Source organism: Oncorhynchus keta, chromosome 23 (assembly GCF_023373465.1).
Source record: "Oncorhynchus keta strain PuntledgeMale-10-30-2019 chromosome 23, Oket_V2, whole genome shotgun sequence".
NCBI classification, from domain to species: Eukaryota; Metazoa; Chordata; class Actinopteri; order Salmoniformes; family Salmonidae; genus Oncorhynchus; species Oncorhynchus keta.
Window position 1 is genome coordinate 4278353 of NC_068443.1, and position 23012 is coordinate 4301364.

At 45.1% G+C, this 23012-nt stretch overlaps 1 protein-coding gene across 5 annotated transcripts in view; it reads left to right on the plus strand.

Annotated features, from left to right (window-relative positions):
• LOC118371448 (netrin-G1-like) overlaps nucleotides 1-23012 on the plus strand; it is a 243641-nt gene that overhangs the window by 192189 nt on the left and 28440 nt on the right. For 4 of the 5 annotated variants that reach the window (XM_052475985.1, XM_052475986.1, XM_052475984.1 and 1 more), the window contains one exon: nucleotides 5402-5580. In XM_052475985.1, the coding sequence (XP_052331945.1) occupies nucleotides 5402-5580 (179 nt within the window). Of the gene's footprint in view, nucleotides 1-5401; nucleotides 5589-23012 lie in introns of those variants that run through there. The other variant, XM_052475983.1, reaches the window with a different exon arrangement.

Consider the following 23012-nt stretch of genomic DNA (forward strand, 5'->3'; position numbering starts at 1 on the left):
ACCTGTACCCCATGTATATAGCCTCCACATTGACCTCCACATGTATTGACTCCACATTGACTCTGTACCGGTACCCCATGTATATAGCCTCCACATTGACATTGACTCTGTACCGGTACCCCCTGTATATATCCTCCACATTGACTCTGTACCGGTACCCCATGTATATAGTCTCCACATTGACTCTGTACCGGTACCCCATGTATATAGTCTCCACATTGACTCTGTACCGGTACCCCATGTATATAGTCTCCACATTGACTCTGTACCGGTACCCCATGTATATAGTCTCCACATTGACTCTGTACCGGTACCCCATGTATATAGTCTCCACATTGACTCTGTACCGGTACCCCATGTATATAGCCTCCACATTGACTCTGTACCGGTACCCCATGTATATAGCCTCCACATACCCCATGTATATAGCCTCCACATTGACTCTGTACCGGTACCCCATGTATATAGCCTCCACATTGACTCTGTACCGGTACCCCATGTATATAGCCTCCACATTGACTCTGTACCGGTACCCCATGTATATAGCCTCCACATTGACTCTGTACCGGTACCCCATGTATATAGCCTCCACATTGACTCTGTACCGGTACCCCATGTATATAGCCTCCACATTGACTCTGTACCGGTACCCCATGTATATATATAGCCTCCGGTTATGTATATAGTCTCCATTGACTCTGTACCGGTACCCCATGTATATAGTCTCCACATTGACTCTGTACCGGTACCCCATGTATATAGCCTCCACATTGACTCTGTACCGGTACCCCATGTATATAGCCTCCACATTGACTCTGTACCGGTACCCCATGTATATAGCCTCCACATTGACTCTGTACCGGTACCCCATGTATATAGCCTCCACACTCTGACTCATGTATATTACCCCATGTATATAGCCTCCACATTGACTCTGTACCGGTACCCCATGTATATAGCCTCCACATTGACTCTGTACCTGTACCCCATGTATATAGCCTCCACATTGACTCTGTACCGGTACCCCATGTATATAGCCTCCACATTGACTCTGTACCGGTACCCCATGTATATAGCCTGGCAATTGTTATTTTACTGCTGCTCCTTAATTATTTATTTTTATTAGTTAAATTTTTTAGGTATTTTGTTCAAACTGCATTGTTGGTTAAGGGCTTGTAAGTAATCATTTCACTGTAAGGCACGTGTGACAAATAAAATTTGATTTGATTTGATTCTGTCGATTCAACTCCACCCTCAACTTCTTAAGGAGCGTGACAACTTCCGGTGAAACTGGAGGGCCCGCAATTCAAATCAATAACCATAAATATTATGGATTTTAAACATTTAGGTACATATAAGTGTCGTCTGAAATCTGAAATGATTGTTAATCTAACTGCGCTGTCCGATTTACAGTAGCCATTACAGCCATGTGATTGTTTGAGGACGGCGCCCCACATCAAAATATTTTTACACCGCCACAGGTTTCATACATTCACATATAACGATTAAATATTCACTTACTTTTTGAAAATCTTCCTCTGATTTGTCATCCAAAGGGTCCCAGCTATAACATGTAGTGTTGTTTTGTTAGATAAAATCCTTCTTTATATCCCAAAAAGTCAGTTTAGTTGGTGCCATTTGTCCACTCGTTCAACTTGCTGAGAAAGGAATCTGAAAAAAACATAAACTTTGTTTCAACAAGTCAAAATACTTTCCTATTTACTGTTCTGATAACCTAAAATGTAATCAAACTATAATATTTCAGAAAGAAGTACGCTCAATAGGAAACCGATTTTAGCAGGTGGGTAATGTCTTCATGGCGCGCCAAACACGAATTTCCAAGACTGTGTCCTTCTACTAAAACTGTTATTTCCTATTAGATTTTTGAAGTTACAAGCCTGAAACCTTGAAGATAGACTGCTGACACCTTGTGGAAGCCATAGGAACTGCATACAGGGAGCAAACTTTCAATATAACCTTTCTGTTTCTGAGGATGATCTCTCAACAAAAAACAAAATTCCGTTTGGTTTTTCTTTGGATTTTCTCCTACCATATCTATTGTGTTATATTCTCTAACCTTATAGTCCACAACAGGACTTCTGTTACTGTGCAGAAGCCTTCACATGAGATACATTGGTCTTTATGAATTGCCATTTGGGGACATGCTGGAGACACAATACACATGTATACACAAGAGTCACAGCATACATTTATACACAAGAGACACAGTAGACATTTATATACAAGAGACACAGTACACATTTAAACACAAGAGACACAGTAGACATTGACACATGAGAGACACAGTAGACATTGACACATAAGAGACACAGTAGACATTGACACATAAGAGACACAGTAGACATTGACACATAAGAGACACAGTAGACATTGACACATGAGAGACACAGTAGACATTGACACATAAGAGACACAGTAGACATTGACACATAAGAGACACAGTAGACATTGACACATGAGAGACACAGTAGACATTGACACATGAGAGACACAGTAGACATTGACACATAGACATTGACACATAAGAGACACAGTAGACATTTAAACACAAGAGACACAGTAGACATTGACACATAAGACACATAATTGACACAAGAGACACAGTAGACATTGACACAAGAGACACAGTAGACATTGACACATAAGAGACACAGTAGACATTGACACATGAGAGACACAGTAGACATTGACACATAAGAGACACAGTAGACATTGACACATGAGAGACACAGTAGACATTGACACATAAGAGACACAGTAGACATTGACACATAAGAGACACAGTAGACATTTAAACACGAGAGACACACATTGACACATAAGAGACACAGTAGACATTGACACATGAGAGACACAGTAGACATTGACACATGAGAGACACAGTAGACATTAGACATTGACACATAAGAGACACAGTAGACATTTGACACAGTAGACATTGACACATAAGAGACACAGTAGACATTGACACAAGAGAGACACAGTAGACATTTGACACAAGAGACACAGTAGACATTGACACATGAGAGACACAGTAGACATTGACACATAAGAGACACAGTAGACATTGACACATAAGAGACACAGTAGACATTGACACATAAGAGACACAGTAGACATTGACACATAAGAGACACAGTAGACATTGACACATAAGAGACACAGTAGACATTGACACATAAGAGACACAGTAGACATTGACACATGAGAGACACAGTAGACATTGACACATAAGAGACACAGTAGACATTGACACATAAGAGACACAGTAGACATTGACACATGAGAGACACAGTAGACATTAAGTAGACATTTAACACAAGAGAGACACAGTAGACATTGAGACACAGTAGACATTGACACATAAGAGACACAGTAGACATTGACACATAAGAGACACAGTAGACATTGACACATGAGAGACACAGTAGACATTGACACATAAGAGACACAGTAGACATTGACACATAAGAGACACAGTAGACATTGACACATGAGAGACACAGTAGACATTATAAGAGACACAGTAGACATTGACACATGAGAGACACAGTATAAGAGACACAGTAGACATTGACACATAAGAGACATTGACACATAAGAGACAGTAGACATTGACATAAGAGACACAGTAGACATTGACACATAAGAGACACAGTAGACATTGACACATGAGAGACACAGTAGACATTGACACATGAGAGACACAGTACACATTGACACATAAGAGACACAGTAGACATTGACACATGAGAGACACAGTAGACATTGACACATGAGAGACACAGTAGACATTTAAACACAAGGATAAACGGTGAGAGAAATGAGGGTACACGGCGGTTTCAGACAGTGTTTTAGATAAGATGATATATTATACTTCCATTATAAAGAGACCTAACTAGTCTAGGAGGAATATAACCAATCAATAAAACTTAATGGTCTGCCCTACTCAATAGAGCAGAGGGACATACCTCTTGTGACGAGGACACACACACACAAACACACACAGGTGTGTGGAGAGAGAGAGGGGGGAGAGACAGAGAGAGAGAGAGAGAGAGAGAGAGAGAGAGAGAGAGAGAGAGAGAGATAACCAAAAGTGTTATTCGGCATAGGAAATACTTTGAAGATCCTTGATTGGTTTCAAGTAGAATACTTTTGGTTCTACATGGAACACAGGGGACGTCTACCTGGAACCAAAAAGAGTTCTACATGGAACCAAATATACTTCAACATGGAACCAAATATAGTTCAACATGTAACCGAAAATAGTTCTACCTGGAACCAAAAAGGTTTGAGTAACTTTGAAGAAAGACTTGGTTAAATTGGTTTCTTCTTGTTAACTCTCAATCAGCTCTGTGTTTAGTCCTCAATAAAGAGAACGTTATTTTCTGTGTCCCAAATGGCACCCTATTCCCTATAGGGCACTATGTAGGGATTAGAGTGCCATTTGGGATGCCTTTGAATCCTGACTTTATTTAATGTGGTGTTCCCTTCACGGAGGGTTAGCCAAATTAGGTATTGTTTTAAATGCTGTTCCCTCCTCGAAGGGTTAGCCAAATTAGGTATTGTTTTAAATGCTGTTCCCTCCTCGAAGGGTTAGCCAAATTAGGTATTGTTTTAAATGCTGTTCCCTCCTCGAAGGGTTAGCCAAATTAGGTATTGTTTTAAATGCTGTTCCCTCAACAAAGGGTTAGCCAAATTAGGTATTGTTTTAAATGCTGTTTCCTCCTCAAAGGGTTAGCCAAATTTGGTATTGTTTGAAATGCTGTTCGCTTCACTGAGGTTTAGCCAAATTAGCTCTTGTTTTTAAAATGCTCGCTTCACTGAGGTTTAGCCAAATTAGCTCTTGTTCCCTCCACAGAGGGTTAGCCAAATTAGCTCTCGTTTTAAGAATAACGATGCGTTTTCCTCTCTCTCTCTCTTCCCTCTTAGTCTGATCTAAGTGGGAATTCCATGTAGGCCTAGTATACCCACTATTAAATTATAGAAGAGGCAACATTCCACCGCAAGGGCACAGTGAAATATCCTTGTATGGAGGAGGTGACTTGGTGAAACAACGTCGGCATGATGAGTAACCTTGTCTTAGACATGAAGATTTGTGTTAGCTTCCCAGTCAGTCATGTTTTTATTCAAGTCATTGAAATAGCTCATATTAATGTTATCCAGGAGTAAGCACTGTAATCCGGCTCGAAGAACCAACCCACAGCCTCTGGAACAAATAATAACAAGTATTTACATTGCGTCTGTTGCATGGTGTTTTCCATCTCAGATCGAAGTGCAACCCGAACGCCGCTCTTATAGAAGATCATTTGTGTTCAATGACTTATCTGGCTACGAATAAAGGTGAAATAAATATGATTGTCTGTTTTCCCCTCCTCAGATGTAAGTGTAACCTGCACTCCAACAGCTGTGTGTTTGACAAGGACAAGGGGAAGCTGGGGTGTGAGTGTGAACACAACACAACAGGACCAGACTGCGGCCGCTGTAAGAGACACTACCACGGACGACCCTGGAGCGTCGGATCCTACCTGCCCATCCCCAGAGGAACTGCTAACATCTGTGAGTAGACTACGTCTATCTAAAACCAATTGTGGAAAAAGTTTCACTCGTTCAATAGAATCTAATCAAGAATAAAATAATGATATATGAGGCATGTGGGCTTTTTGTCAATCTTGGAGGAGATTTCTGTCTGATCTGTCAGTTCCCAGGTCTCTGGCCAGGGGGCTCATTTCCTTAATATATCTAATGCAGGCTAACCCCAGGCTAACACCAGAAAAGCTAACTCTAGGGAAGCTAGAAGAGGAATAAGGTGCTATATCCAGCACTGAGGGAGAAGATGCTATTATCAGCCCAACACTGAAGGATAAGGTGTTATAGCAAGCCCAACACTGAGGGATAAGGTGCCATAATCAGCCCAGCACTGAGGGATAAGCTGATATTATCGGCCCAACACTGAGGGAGAAGATGCTATTATCAGCCCAACACTGAGGGATATGGTGCTATAATCAGCCCAACACTGAGGGATAAGGTGCTATAATCAGCCCAACACAGGGATAAGCTGCTATAATCGGCCCAACACCGAGGGATAAGGAGCTATAATCGGCCCAACACTGAGGGATAAGGTGCTATAATCAGCCCAACACTGAGGGATAGGTGCTATAATTGGCCCAACACTGAGGGTTAAGGTGCTATAATCAGCCCAACACAGGGATAAGCTGCTATAATCGGCCCAACACTGAGGGATAAGGTGCTATAATCAGCCCAACACAGGGATAAGCTGCTATAATCGGCCCAACACTGAGGGATAAGGTGTTATATCCAACACCATGGATAAGGTAGTATAATCAGCTCAAAACTGATTATAGCTGAGGGATAAGAGCTGATTATAGCACCTTATCCCTCAGTGTAAAAAAATAACCTGCCCAGGAACTGCTGTTTAAAATTAGTCAGCTGGCTAAAACCAGCACTTTTACTGAAACATTGAGTAATGTGCACTGTCCCTGTAAAAATAAAAATAACTCAAACTCAAACTGCTGTTTAAAATTAGTAGCTGGCTAAAACCAGCACTTTTAGCCAGAAACATGAGGGATGAGTAATAGCCAGACCAACACTGAGGGATGAAGTATTATAGCCAGACCAACACTGAGGGATGAAGTATGGTAGCCAGACCAACACTGAGGGATGAAGTATTATAGCCAGACCAACACTGAGGGATGAAGTATTATAGCCAGACCAACACTGAGGGATGAAGTATTATAGCCAGACCAACACTGAGGGATGAAGTATTATAGCCAGACCAACACTGAGGGATGAAGTATTATAGCCAGACCAACACTGAGGGATGAAGTATTATAGCCAGACCAACACTGAGGGATGAAGTATTATAGCCAGACCAACACTGAGGGATGAAGTATTATAGCCAGACCAACACTGAGGGATGAAGTATTATAGCCAGACCAACACTGAGGGATGAAGTATTATAGCCAGACCAACACTAAGGGATGAAGACCATTATAGCCAGACCAACACATGACTGTAAGGATGATAAAAGCGTCTGCTAAATGGCATACACTGAGGATGAAGTATTATAGCCAGACCAACACTGAGGGATGAAGTATTATAGCCAGACCAACATGTGTGTGGATGAAGTGTGTGAGCAAATTAACACTGAGGATGAAGTATTATAGCCAGACCAACACCAACTGTGTGTGTGTGTGTGTGTGTGTGTGTGTGTGTGTGTGTGTATGTGTGTGTGTGTGTGTGTGTGTGTGTGTGTGTGTGTGTGTGTGTGTGTGTGTGTGTGTGTGTGTGTGTGTGTGTGTGTGTGTGTGTGTGTGTGTGTGTGTGCGTGTGTGCGTGTGGGTACCTGTGTGTGCATTCAGGGTGTGTGCACATACTCCCATGTGTGCCTTCATACCCATGTATGTGTCGTCTAAGGAGAAGTGGCTTGATTTCCCCCTACACTGCGCTCCTCCAGTTAGGAGACTCTCTGCAACGTGGGACCAGCTGTCCCTCTCTCTCAGACTGACAGGGCGTTATTAAAAACAGCCAACCCCTCGGACGCATCTGCACTGAACGGATAAAACCCCAGACCCAGTCTCCATATGCTCCAAATCAAAAAAAGATATGACACACTGGTTTGGAGAAAGACAGAATGCAATGATATTGCATATGGCACCCTGGTAGTATTGCGTAATACCAGAATAACATTAGTCCACACAGGTGTGGAAGTTTAATCTTTTTTTTTTTTTTGGTCTTTCGATTTGAGTTATTTGTTATTCTCTCATAAGAGAAGACTATTTTCTGCATCCAAAATACTTTTGACCAGAGCCCTATGAGCCATTGTAGTGCACTGTGTAGGGAATAGGGTGCCAGTTGGGATGTAACCTATAGCACACAACATGGGGGCGTTCCATGCGTTTTTTACCCCATGCAGCAACTAACGCAACGGCTCATATTTCCTGCTAGGATATTAACCGTACGGTCCCTTGAAGACAAAAATTTGCTGAAAGTGCAGAATTTAATTCTAGTTTAATAGCACTCATCTGTCATCAACGTCTTCAGTCACAATAGCAATACATCTCCTAGTGACAGACGGGGTATTACATTTTACATATTTCATATTCAGGACCTTACTGAACATATGCAGATATATAACGGTACGTGACCCTCCATGTAAACACCAGGACCCAACATATGCAGATATATAGCTGTACGTGACCCTCCATGTAAACACCAGGACCCAACATATGCAGATATATAGCTGTACGTGACCCTCCATGTAAACACCAGGACCCAACATATGCAGATATATAGCTGTACGTGACCCTCCATGTAAACACCAGGACCCAACATATGCAGATATATAGCTGTACGTGACCCTCCATATAAACACCAGGACCCAACATATGCAGATATATAGCTGTACGTGACCCTCCATGTAAACACCAGGACCCAACATATGCAGATATATAGCTGTACGTGACCCTCCATGTAAACACCAGGACCCAACATATGCAGATATATAGCTGTACGTGACCCTCCATGTAAACACCAGGACCCAACATATGCAGATATATAGCTGTACGTGACCCTCCATGGAAACATCACGACCCAACATATGCAGATATATAGCTGTACGGGGCTCTCTGTTGCTAGGGGACTAGAGCTGTCAGGATAAAAGGGATAAACTATGGACAAGAATACATCTACACTATCATATACATTAGATATAGACATATTCTAAATGACCAAGAGTATGTGGACACCTGCTTGTCGATCATCTCATTCCAAAATCATGGGCATTAATATGGAGCCCCATTGGCTGCTATAACAGCCTCCACTCTACTGGGAATGCAATCAAATGAAATCTTATTTGTCATGTGACTTTTACGTGAAATGCTTATTTACAAGCCCTTAACCAACATTGCAGTTTTAAGAAAAATAAGAGTTATGAAAATATTTACTAAATATATATATATTTTTTTATAAAAAAGTGACAATAAAATAACAATAATTAATCTATCCATATACAGGGGCTACCGGTATCGAGTCAATGTGCTGGAGTACAGATTAATTGAGATAATATGTACATGTAGGTAGGGGTAAAGTGACTATGCAAAAATTCCAGGTGGTAATTTGATTAGATGTTCAGGAGTCTTATGGCTTGGGGTTAGAAGCTGTTAAGAAGCCTTTTGGACCTAGACCTGGCACTCTGGTACCGCTTGCAGCACGACTAGGGTGGTTGGAGTCTTTGGCAATTTTTAGGGCTTTCCTCTGACACTGCCTGGTGTAGAGGTCCTGGGTGGCAGGAAAGTCGGCCGTACGCACTGCCCTCTGAAGCGCCTTGCGGTTGGAGGCTGAGCAGTTGCCATACGAGGCGGTGATTAAACCAGTCAGGATGGTGCAGCTGTATAACGTTTTGAGGATCTGAGGATCAAAGCCAAAGGGGAATAGGCATTGCCATGCCAACTTCACAACTGTCTTAGTGTGTTTGGACCATGAAAGTTTGTTGGTGATGTGGACACCAAGGAACTAGAAGCTCTCGACCTGCCCCACTACAGCCCCGTCGATGAGAATGGGACATGCTCGGCCCTCCTTTTCCTGTAGTCCACAATCATCTCCTTTGTCTTGATCACATTGAGGGAGAGATTAATGTCCGGGGCACCACACTGCCAGGTCTCTGACCTCCTCTCTGATCAGGCCTACAACCGTTGTGTCATCGGCAAACTTAACGATGGTGTTGGAGTCGTGCTTGGCCATGCAGTCATGGGTGAACAGGGAGCACAAGAAGGGACTAAGCACGCACCCCTGAGGGGCACCCGTATTGAGGTTCAGCATGGCAGATGTGTTGTTGCCTCTCCTTACCACCTGGAGGGCGACCCGTCATGAAGTCCAGGATCCAGTTGCAAAGGGAGGTGTTATAGTCCCAGGGTCCTTAGCTTAGTGATGAACCTTGAGGGCACTATGGTGTTGAACACTGAGTTGTAGTCAATGAATAGCATTCTCACATAGGTGTTCATTTTATCGAGGGCAGGGTGGAGTGCAATAGAGATTGCATCATCTGTGGATCTGTTGGGGTGGTATGCTGATTGGAGTGGGTCTAGGGCTTCTGGGATGAAGGTGTTGATGTGAGCCATGACAAGCATTTCAAAGCACTTCATGGCTAAAGATGGTCTGCTTGAAACATGTACAGTACCAGTCCATATTATGGCAAAAACAGCTCAAATAAGCAAAGAGAGACGACAGTCCATCATTACTTTAATAGATGAAGGTCAGTCAATGCAGAATATTTCAAGAACTTTGAAAGTTTCTTCAAGTGCAGTCGCAAAAACCATCAAGCGCTATGATGAAACTGGCTCTCATGAGGACCGCCACAGGAAAGGAAGACCCAGTCACCTGCAGAGGATAAGTTCATTAGAGTTACCAGCCTCCAAAATTGCAGCCAAAATAAATGCTTCACAGTGTTCAAGTAACAGACACATCTCAACATCAACTGTTCAGAGGAGACTACGTGAATCAGGCCTTCATGGTCAAATTGCTGCAAAGAACCCAATACTAAAGGACACAAATTAGAATAAAACACTTGCTTGGGCCAAGAAACACGATCAATGGACATTAGACCGGTGGAAATCTCTCCTTTGGTCTGATGAGTTCAAATTTGAGATTTTTGGTTCCAACCGCCATGTCTTTGTGAGACACAGAGTAAGGGAACGGATTATCTCCACATGTGTGGTTCCCACCGTGAAGCATGGAGGAGGAGGTGTGATGGTGTGTGGGTGTTTTGCTGGTGACACGGTCTGTGATTTATTTATAATTCAAGGCACACTTAACCAACATGGCTACCACAGAATTCTGCAGCGATATGCCATCCCATATGGTTTGCGCTTAGTGGGAATATAATTTATTTTCAATAGGACAATGACCCAAAACACACCTCCAGGCTATGTAAGGGCTATTTGACCAAGGAGAGTGATGGAGTGCTGCATCAGATGACCTGGCAACAATCACCAACCAGAACCCAATGAAGACGGTTTGGGAGGTTTTGGACCGCAGACTGAAGGAAAAGCAGCCAACAAGTGCTCAGAGTATTTTTGAACTCCTTCGAGACTGTTGGAAAAGCATTCCTCATGAAGCTGGTTGAGAGAATACCAAGAGTGTGCAAAGCTGTCATCAAGGCAAATGGTGGCTACCTTGAAGAATCTAAATATAAAATATATTTTGATTTGCTTAACACTTTTTTGGTTACTATTTGATTCCATATGTGTTATTACGTGATTTGGATGTCTTCATTATTATTCTACAATTTACAACATAGTAAAAATAAAGAAAATGTTTGAATGAGTAGGTGTGTCCAAACTTTTTGACTGGTACTGTAGGTGTCACAGACTGGGTCGGAAACATGTTGAAAATGTCAGTGAAGACTTGAATTGATAGAACTGATAGAACTGATAGAACTGATAGAACTGATAGAACTGATAGAACTGAACTGATAGAACTGATAGAACTGATAGAACTGATAGAACTGGTAGAACTGATAGAACTGATAGAACTGATAGAACTGGTAGAACTGACAGAACTGGTAGAACTGGTAGAAGTGACAGAACTGTTCAAATCAAAATCAAATCAAATGTATTTATATAGCCCTTCGTACATCAGCTGATATCTCAAAGTGCTGTACAGAAACCCAGCCTAAAACCCCAAACAGCAAGCAATGCAGGTGTAGAGGCACGGTGGCTAGGAAAAACTCCCTAGAAAGGCCAAAACCTAGGAAGAAACCTAGAGAGGAACCAGGCTATGTGGGGTGGCCAGTCGTCTTCTGGCTGTGCCGGGTGGAGATTATAACAGAACATGGCCAAGATGTTCAAATGTTCACAAATGACCAGCATGGTCGTATAATAATAAGGCAGAACAGCTGAAACTGGAGTAGCAGCACGGTCAGGTGGACTGGGGACAGCAAGGAGTCATCATGTCAGGTAGTCCTGGGGCATGGTCCTTGGGCTCAGGTCCTCCGAGAGAGAGAAAGAAAGAGAGAATTAGAGTTAGAATTAGAGTTAGAGCTGATAGAGCTGATAGAACTGATAGAACTGGTAGAACTGAAGGGTTTATGTCGCGTTCGTGAGAAGAAGAGACGGACCAAGGCGCAGCGGATATAGAGTTCCACATATTATTATAAAGTGAAACTTAGCAAAAACAATAAATCAATAAACTAACAACGAAACGTGACTACGTGGTGCACATGCACAAAACACAAAATAATATCCCACAAACACAGGTGGGAAAAATGCTACCTAAGTATGATCCCCAATTAGAGATAACGATTACCAGCGGCCTCTAATTGGGAATCATTCAAATCACCAACATAGAAACATAAACTAGAACACCACATAGAAATAATAAACTAGAATACCCCCAGTCACGCCCTAACCAACTACACCATAGAGAAACAAGAGCTCTCTATGGTCAGGGCGTGACCATTTGATAGAACTTATTGAACTGACAGAACTGTAGGGTTTGATAGAACTGACAGAACTGACAGAACTGTAGGGTTTGATAGACCTGACAGAACTGTAGGGTTTGATAGAACTGGCAGAACTGACAGAACTGTAGGGTTTGATAGAACTGACAGAACTGACAGAACTGTAGGGTTTAATAGAACTGACAGAACTGTAGGGTTTGATAGAACTGACAGAACTGTAGGGTTTGATAGAACTGACAGAACTGTAGGGTTTGATAGAACTGACAGAACTGACAGAACTGTAGGGTTTGATAGAACTGACAGAACTGACAGAACTGTAGGGTTTGATAGAACTGACAGAACTGACAGAACTGTAGGGTTTGATAGAACTGACAGAACTGATAGACCTGATAGAACTGGTAGAACTGATAGAACTGAATAAACTGACAGAACTGATAGAACTGTAGGTTTTGACAGAACTTTTTGATCTGTAATGTTTGATAGAACTGTAAGGTTTGATAAAACTGATAGAACTATTGTAACAGGGTGAGTGACTGGTTGTCGGGAAGTCAGTCGCAGGAGAGCAGGGATGGGTGATAACAGGAGAACTTTAATATACACCCTGGCCCAAAGGCACAGGTGAGGCTGCACAACGCACAACCACAGTAACATGAACGGATAAACAAAACAAACAAACAAAACAAGCTTGCGCTACAAGCCTGTCTGTAGTGTAACACCCTACACAAAGAACAATTCCACACACAGACATGGGGGAAGCATAGAGTAACATACATATAGTCTGATGAGGGAATGTGAACCAGGTGTGCGGGAAAACAAGACAAAACAAATGGAAAATTAAAGGTGGAGCCGCGATTGCTAGAAGACCGGTGACGTCGACCGCCGAACGCCGCCTGAACAAGTAGAGGGACCGACATCGGCGGAAGTCGTGACAGTAGTATCCCCACCTTGACGCGCGGCTCCAGCAACACGCTGACACCGGCCGGGGACGACCCGGATGGCGAGGTGCAGGGCGATGGGATGAAGACAGTGGAACACCCGCAGCATAGAAGGGTCCAAAACGTCCACCACTGGGACCCAGCATCTCTCCTCCGGACCGTACCCCTCCCAGTCCACGAGGTACTGACTGCCCCTCGCCCGACGCCTCGAATCCAGTATGGAGCGAACGGAGTACGCCGGGGCCCCCTCGATTTCCAAAGGGGGCGGAGGAACCTTCCGCACCTCAGACTCCTGGAGCATGCCAGCCACCACCGGCCTAAGGAGAGACACATGGAACAAGGGGTTAAAATGGTAATCGGTGGGAAGCTGTAACCAGTAAGCAACCTCGTTCAGTCTCCTCAGGACTTTAAATGGCCCCACAAACCGCGGCCCCAGCTTCAGGCAGGGCAGGCGGAGGGGCAGGTTTCGGGTCGAGAGCCAGACCCAGTCCCCGGTGCAAACACCGGGGCCTCACTGCAGTGACGGTCTGCGCTGTCCTCATGGCGCAGCACGGCGCGCTGGAGGTGAACATGGGCAGCGTCCTAGGTCTCCTCTGCACGCCTGAGCCAGTCGTCCACCGCAGGACTCTGATGCCAAGGCGCCAGTACCGGCTGGTACCCCAGTACGCGCTGGAAGGGCGAGAGGTTAGTGAAGTAGTGGCGGAGCGAGTTCTGAGCACTCTCAGCCAAGGGCACAAACACTGCCCACTCCCCCAGCCAGTCCTGACAATAAGACCGCAGAAACCTACCCACATCCTGGTTCACTCTCTCCACCTGCCTATTACTCTCAGGGTGAAAACCCGAGGTAAGGCTGATCGAGACCCCAGACGTTCCATGAACGCCCTCCAGACCCTCGAAGTGAACTGGGGACCCCGATCAGACACTATATCCTCAGGCACCCCATAGTGTCAGAAGACGTGTGTAAACAAGGTCTCCGCAGTCTGTAAGGCCGTAGGGACACCGGGCAGAGGGAGGAGACGGCAGGACTTGGAAAAACGGTCCACAACGACCAGGATCGTGGTGTTACCCTGTGAGGGAGGAAGATCTGTGAGGAAATTGACCAACAGATGCGACCAAGGCCGTTGTGGAACGGATAAGGGGTGTAGCTTACCTCTGGGCAGGTGCCTAGGGGCCTTACACTGGGCGCACACCGAGCAGGAGGAAACATAAACCCTCACGTCCTTTACCAAGGTGGGCCACCAGTACTTCCCACTCAGACAGCGCACCATCCGACCGATGCCTGGATGACCAGAGGAGGGGGACGTGTGGGCCTAATAGATCAACCTGTCACAGACAGCAGATGGAACGTACAGTAGCCCAGCGGGACACTGGAGGGGAGCGGGCTCTGCACGTAACGCCCGCTCAATGTCCGTGTCCAGCTCCCATACTACCGGCACCACCAGACAAGAGGCCGGAAGTATGGGGTAGGACCCATGGGCCCCTCCTCTGTGTTATACAGCCGGGACATTGCGTCTGCCTTAACATTCTGGGAACCTGGTCTGAAAGAAAGGGTGAAAACAAAATGGGTAAAAACATGGCCCACCTTGCCTGACGAGGATTCAGTATCCTCTCTGCCCAGATGTACCCCAGGTTGCGGTAGTCAGTCCAGATGAGAAAAGGGTGTTGAGCCCCCTCAAGCCAATGTCTTCACGCCTTCAACGCCTTCACCACAGCCACCAGCTCCCGGTCCCCCATATCATAGTTTCACACCGCCGGGCTGAGCTTTTTCGAGAAGCAGACACAGGGCGGAGCTTCGGTGGCGTACCTGAGCTCTGAGAGAGCACAGCTCCTATCCCAGCCCAGCGCGTCCACCTCCACCTTGAACGCAAAAAGAGGGATCCAAATGCGCCAGCACGGGAGCCGAGGTAAACAGAGCCCTTAGGTGACGAAAAGCCCTGTCTGTCTCAGCCGACCAATGCTAACGCACCGGGCCCCCTTACAGCAGTGAGGTAATGGGAGCTGCTACCTGACCAAAACCCCGGATATGTCTCCAGTAGTAATTGGCAAACCCTAAAAAAAAAAATGCTGCACCTCCTCTACCGTGGTGGGAGCCGGCCAATTACGCACGGTTGAAATGCGCTCAATCTCCATCTCCATCACCCCTGGGGTGGAAATGCAGTATCCTAGGAAGGAGAGGGAGACGGACTGCTGGAAGAACAGGCATTTCTCAGCCTTGACATACAGGTCATGCTTCAACAGTCGACCAAGCACCCTGCGCACCAAGGACACATGCTCGGCACGTGCAGCGTAGTATATCAGAAGGTCATCGATATACACCACTACACCCTGCGCGTGCAGGTCCCTGAACATTTCGTCTACAAAGGCTTGGAAGACTGACGGAGCATTCCTCAACCCGTACGGCATGACGAGGTACTTATAATACCCTGAGGTGGTACTGAACGCTGTCTTCCACTCGTCTCCCTCCCGGATATGCATCAGGTTGTAAGCGTTCCTGAGATCTAGTGGGGTGAAAAAGCTCGCCCTGTGCATTGCCTCAATTGCTGTGGCTATGAGAGGTAGCGGGTAACTGCACTTCACAGTGATCTGGTTAAGGGCTCGATAGTCAATACACGGGCACAGACCTCCCTCCTTATTCTTCACAAAAAAAAAACTTGAGGAGGTAGGTGAAGTGGAGGACCGAATGTACCCCTGACGCAGAGATTCGGAGACATATGTCTCCATATGTCTCCGCCTGTGACAGGGGATACAGGGGATATGACTCCTGGGAAGTTTGGCGACTACCTGAATGTTTATTGCACAATCCCCCCGACGATGGGGTGGTAATTGAGTCGCCTTCTTCTTAGAGAAGGCGGGAGCTAAATCGGAATATTCGGAGACCTGGTCTGGACTTTCCACCATAGTAGCACCAATGGAAACCCCAAATACCTCCCTGAGCACTCTCGCGACAACCCCATTAGAGCCCTCCTTTGCCATGAAACAGTGGGGTCATGACAGGCTAACCAGGGAAGGCCTAGCACCACAGGAAACGCAGGAGAGTCAATGAGGAAGATACTAATTATCTCCCTGTGACCTGCTTCACCATGACCAAAGGAGTGGTGGCTTCCCTGATAAAGCCGGACCCTAAAGGTTGACTGTCCAACGCGTAAACTGGAAAGGGCCTAACCACTGGGTCAATGGGGATCCCTAAACTATGGGTGAATCCTCTGTTGATAAAATTCACAGCCGCGCCTGAATCGACGAGCGCCTTATGCTGGGAATGCAGTGAAAACTCAGGAAAGTTGGCTTGCAAAAACAGGTGGGCAACTGAAGGCTCTGGGTGAGAATGGTGCAAGCTCACCTGGGATGACGTCAGAGCGCTCTGCCTGTTGCCTCGACACCAAGAGGAACCAACCCGACACCGACCGGCAGTGTGTCCTCTGCGACCACAGATGGTGCAAGTGAAGGCCCCCCATCTGGCCTCCCTGAGCGCAGCACCCCCCAGCTCCATAGGTACCGGAGCGGTGGTGCTGGGAGAACCGACAGAGCTGCATCTGAACGTCCGCGGGTGACCAGCAGGTTATCCAGCCGGATGGACAGGTTCACCAGCTGGGCAAAGGTGAAGGTGGTGTCCCTGCAGGCCAACTCCCGACGGACATCCTCGCGCAAACTGCAGCAATAGTGGTTGATCAGGGCCCTGTCGTTCCATCCCGCTCCGTCGGCCAGGGTCCGGAAGTCCAGGGCGTACTCCGGGGCACTCGTCGTCCCCCTACCTCAGGTGGAAGACACGTTCACCGGCGGGTGAACTCCTCGAAGTGGTCCAGCGCCGCATCTCCTTCTACCCACACGGCATTAGCCTACTCCAGGGCTTTCCCCGAGAGGCATGAGACGAGAGCTGACACCCTCTCACGTCCCGAAGGAGCCGGGTGGACGGTCCCCAGATACAGGTTCAGCTGCAGCAGGAACCCCTGGCAGCGTACCGCCGTTCCATCAAATCCTGGGAAGGGCGAGACGAATCCTATTGGAACCGGGTGCAGGGGATGTGAGTAGTGGAGCCCCTGCTGTGCTGGTGGGGGGTGCTGGAGGGACTCCTGTCTCTCCCAGCGGTCCATAGTCTGGACGACGCGGTCCATGACAGCGCCGAAATGGTGATGCGACGCCGGGTGCTCTCAGACGTGTTCCTCTATCCCCACAACGGGGGCACCCACTCCTGCAGACTCCGTTGATGGTGTGGAATTCTGTAATGGGGTGAGTGACTGGTTGCTGGGAAGTCAGGTGCAGGAGAGCAGGGATGGGTGATAATAGGGGAACTTTAATATACACCCTGGCCCAGACGCACAGGTGAGGCTGCAGAACGCACAACCACGGTAACATGAACCGGATAAACATGGGTGTTAGTAAGGATAGGGGTGTTAGTATGGATATTAGTAGGGGTGTTATTATGGGTGTTGGTAGGGATATTAGTAGGGGTGTTAGAAAGGATAGGGGTGTTTAAAAGGATAGGGGTGTTAGTAGGGGTAGGAGTGTTAGTAGGGATAGGGGTGTTAGTAGGGATAGGGTGGTTAGTAGGGATAGGGGTGTTAGTAAGGATAACGGTGTTAGTAGGGGTAGGGGTGTTAGTAGGGATAGGGGTGTTAATAGGGGTGTTAGTAGAGATAGGGGTGTTAATATGGATAGGGGTGTTAGTAAGGATAGGGGTGTTAGTAAGGATAGGGGTGTTAGTAAGGATATGGGTGTTAGTAGGGATAGGGGTGTTAGTAGGGATAGGGGTGTTAGTAGGGATAGGGGTGTTAGTAGGGATACGGGTGTTAGTTGGGATAGGGGTGTTAGTAAGGATAGGGGTGTTAGTAGGGATAAGGGTGTTAATAGGGGTGTTAGTAGGGATAGGGGTGTTAGTAGGGATAGGGGTGTTAGTAAGGATAGGGGTGTTAGTAGGGATAGGGGTGTTAGTAAGGATAGGGGTGTTAGTAGGGATAGGGGTGTTAGTAAGGATAGGGGTGTTAGTAAGGATAGGGGTGTTAGTAAGGATAGGGGTGTTAGTAAGAATATGGGTGTTAATAGGGGTGTTAGTGGGGATAGGGGTGTTAGTAAGGATATGGGGGGTTAGTAAGGATAGGGGTGTTAGTAGGGATAGGGGTGTTAATAAGGATATGGGTGTTAATAGGGGTGTTAATAAGGATAGGGGTGTTAGTAAGGATATGGGTGTTGTAAGGATAGGGGTTTTAGTAAGGATAGGGGTGTTCGTAAGGATGTGGGTGTTAATAGGGGTGTTAGTAGGATAGGGGTGTTAATAGGGGTGTTAGTAAGGATATGGGGTTTTAGTAGGGATAGGGGGTTAGTAGGGGGATAGGGGGGGTTAGTAGGGATAGGTGGGTTCGTAAGGATAGGTGGGTTAGTAAGGATAGGGGTGTTAGTATGGATATTAGTAGGGGTGTTATTAGGGGTGTTCGTAGGGATATTAGTAGGGGTGTTAGAAAGGATAGGGGTGTTTAAAAGGATAGGGGTGTTCGTAGGGTTAGGATAGGGGTGTTAGTAGGGATAGGGGGGTTAGTAGGGATAGGGGTGTTAGTAAGGATAAAGGTGTTAATAGGGTGTTAGTAGGGATGTTAGTGGGGCTGTTAGTAGGGTATTAGTAGGGTATTAGTAGGGGTGTTAGTAGGCATAGGGGTGTTAGTAGGGGTGTTAGTAGGGGTGTTAGTTGGGATGTTAGTAGGGGTGTTCGTAGGGATGTTAGTAGGGGTGTTAGTAGGGGTGTTAGTAGCGGTGTTAGTAGGGGTGTTAGTAGGGATAGGGGTGTTAGTAGGGGTGTTAGTAGGGGTGTTAGTAGGGGTGTTAGTAGGGGTGTTAGTAGGGATGTTAGTAGGGGTGTTCGTAGGGATGTTAGTAGGGGTGTTAGTAGGGGTGTTAGTAGGGATAGGGGTGTTAGTAGGGGTGTTAGTAGGGGTGTAGTAGGGATGTTAGTAGGGTGTTAGTATGGGTGTTAGTAGCTATTCTCTACATCTTTAAGAAATGTTCCAACATTGTGTGAGAAATCCTAGCTTAGAAATGCTCTTGTGAAATCATTTGTCTATCCCATTCCACGTGAGAATAGGGGTGTTAGTAGGGGTGTTAGTAGGGGTGTTAGTAGGGGTGTTAGTATGGGTGTTAGTAGGGATAGGGGTGTTAGAAATGCTCTTGTGAAATCATTTGTCTATCCCATTCCACGTGAGAATAGGGGTGTTAGTAGGGGTGTTAGTAAGGATAGGGGTGTTAGAAATGCTCTTGTGAAATCATTTGTCTATCCCATTCCACGTTGATTTATTTTGTTCTCAGAACATTGCAACATTTCCAGCCTTGATTTTGTTGACACTTTGCCATTTTGAAGGCCATGATTATCATCAGTGCTTGGCCCATCAACAAGGAAGACTTTGTGTTTGGGCCATTGTGAATGAGTGCTTGGTTAGGCACATGTAACGTATCGTCCCTAATTCACCGTCTGTTGACCCACTGCTGTGAATCAGTGGAAACTGTGGAGTGCCTAAAGCTGTAAAGTAGTCCCTGAAAAAGAGATGGACAATCTTTCGGGGTAAAAGTCAAGGGTTTGCGATTGATTAATGCCAAACACGAAAGAAAAAAAGCTGTTGTAAGAATTGCTCAAATGCCTGTTTCAATCTCTTCCCGCTGGGCAAATTCCCACGTCATTTCAATGTGGAAATGTTTTATTATTTTTATTTATTTCACCTTTATTTAACCAGGTAGGCTTGTTGGGAACACCTTTATTTAACCAGGTAGGCTAGTTGAGAACACCTTTATTTAACCAGGGAGGCTTGTTGAGAACACCTTTATTTAACCAGGTAGGCTAGTTGAGAACACCTTTATTTAACCAGGAAGGCTAGTTGAGAACACCTTTATTTAACCAGGGAGGCTAGTTGAGAACACCTTTATTTAACCAGGTAGGCTAGTTGAGAACACCTTTATTTAACCAGGTAGACTAGTTGAGAACACCTTTATTTAACCAGGTAGGCTAGTTGAGAACACCTTTATTTAACCAGGTAGGCTAGTTGAGAACACCTTTATTTAACCAGGTAGGCTAGTTGAGAACAAGTTCTCATTTACAACTGCGACCTGGCCAAGATAAAGTTTAGCAATTCGACACATACAACAACACAGTTACACATGGAATAAACAAAACATACAGTCAATAATACAGTATAACAAAAGAAAACAAAAAGTCTATATACAGTGAGTGCAAAAGTGGTAAGTTAAGGAAATAAATAGGCCATGGTGGCGAAGTAATTACACTGGAATGGTAGATCGGCAGAAGATGAATGTGTAAACGTGGGTAATATTTGTTTGAGACGTTGATCAATGATATTTTAACCTTTATTCGCCGACTGGAAAAGACAGCCAGAAGTTAGTTGAATTCCCAATGTGTTATCACCAAGCTTTCAACCATCTAAAAACACAACCAAATTCCAATGGAAAAACTATGTCAGGTATTTTGTTTATATTTTTAAAACAGATTCATGTTTTATCACTGTGCTTCATCAAATAGCAGAATCTGAATGACCTGGATTGTAAATTGAGATTACATTAAAAGTCCATGGTGCAAGTGATCAATGCTGCTCGAGATTCCGTGCAGATTATTATAGTGATTGTGAAGATCTTCAAATACAAAGCAATTTCTACATGCTATGTTGAACATGCACGCTTTCTATGATTCCATAAGACATGTATATAGTTCGGTTACGGTAGGCTAACCTCAACATGTTACTCATTTTCATTTTGAATAGATGGTGTTATGGCCTACAATAATATCAAAAATTATATCTGCCATTTAGCAGACTTACAGTCACGCGTGAATACATTCTACATACATTTTACATACATTTTACATATGTGTGGTCCCCACTATGCTGGCATGACAAGCGCCATGCTCTTCCAGCTGAGCTACAAATAACTAGTTTCTAAGATAGCCTTAACTTTATGCTATTTACTGTATAGTAATATTAAATTGTGTTTTGGTTGACAACGCAACCAAATACTGTATCGACATTTAAAAGAGAGCTTCAAAACACACACACATTTTGACGCCACACACAAACACACAAACATACACAGTCTTTCACACTTTCCACATACGCTGCTGCGACTGTGTTTATTATCTATTCTGATTGCCTAGTCACTTTTCCCTCTACCTACATGTACCCTACCTACATGTACCCTACCTACATGTACCCTACCTACATGTACCCCTACCTACATGTACCCTACCTACATGTACCCTACCTACATGTACCCTACCTACATGTACCCTACCTACATGTACCCCTACCTACATGTACCCCTACCTACATGTACCCTACCTACATGTACCCCTACCTACATGTACCCCTACCTACATGTACCCCTACCTACATGTACCCCTACCTACATGTACCCCTACCTACATGTACCCCTACCCTACCTACATGTACCCTACCTACATGTACCCCTACCTACATGTACCCCTACCTACATGTACCCCTACCTACATGTACCCCTACCTACATGTACCCTACCTACATGTACCCTACCTACATGTACCCTACCTACATGTACCCCTACCTAAAAATATATAAATAAATAAATATATGCCATTTAGCAGACGCTTTTATCCAAAGCGACTTACAGTCATGTGTGCATACATTCTACATATGGGTGGTCCCGGGAATCGAACCAACTACCCTGGCGTTACAAGCGCCATGCTCTACCAACTGAGCTACAGAAGGATCCTCATTCACCCCTACCTACATGTACCCCTACCTACATGTACCCCTACCTACATGTACCCTACCTACATGTACCCCTACCTACATGTACCCCTACCTACATGTACCCCTACCTACATGTACCCTACCTACATGTACCCCTACCTACATGTACCCCTACATACATGTACCCCTACCTACATGTACCCCTACCTACATGTACCCCTACCTACATGTACCCTACCTACATGTACCCCTACCTACATGTACCCCTACCTACATGTACCCCTACCTACATGTACCCTACCTACATGTACCCCTACCTACATGTACCCCTACCTACATGTACCCCTACCTACATGTACCCTACCTACATGTACGTTTTCCCCCCTGCACATCAACTCTGTACAGGTACGCCTCCTGTATACTGTATAGCCTCGTTATTGTTATTTATTTTGTTGCGATTTTCTATTTTCGTTTGCCAATTTTCATACGTTTTAACTCTGCATTGTTGGTTCAGGGCTCGTCAGTAAGCATTTTATAGTAAAGTCTACACCTGTTGTATACGGAGCATGTGACAAATACAATTTGATTTGAATGATTTGATTTGATCTGAATCGATCCTATTCTTTAACTCTCATGTCTGTTTTAGTTGGAGACGTGAATCCGACATATCATTTCGACATATCAGCTTGTCGGCAAGTTAATAGTGTTTAGTTGTCAACACAACCAAATATCAACATAAAAAATTGAGATTTATCTTTTGTGTCACTGGCTTAGTCTGGTTTTGATTCCAGTTTGTCTACAAATTAATAATTGATCTGTTGGATTCACATCTCTGTCTCAACCAAGAAACAAACTTAAAGAATACGA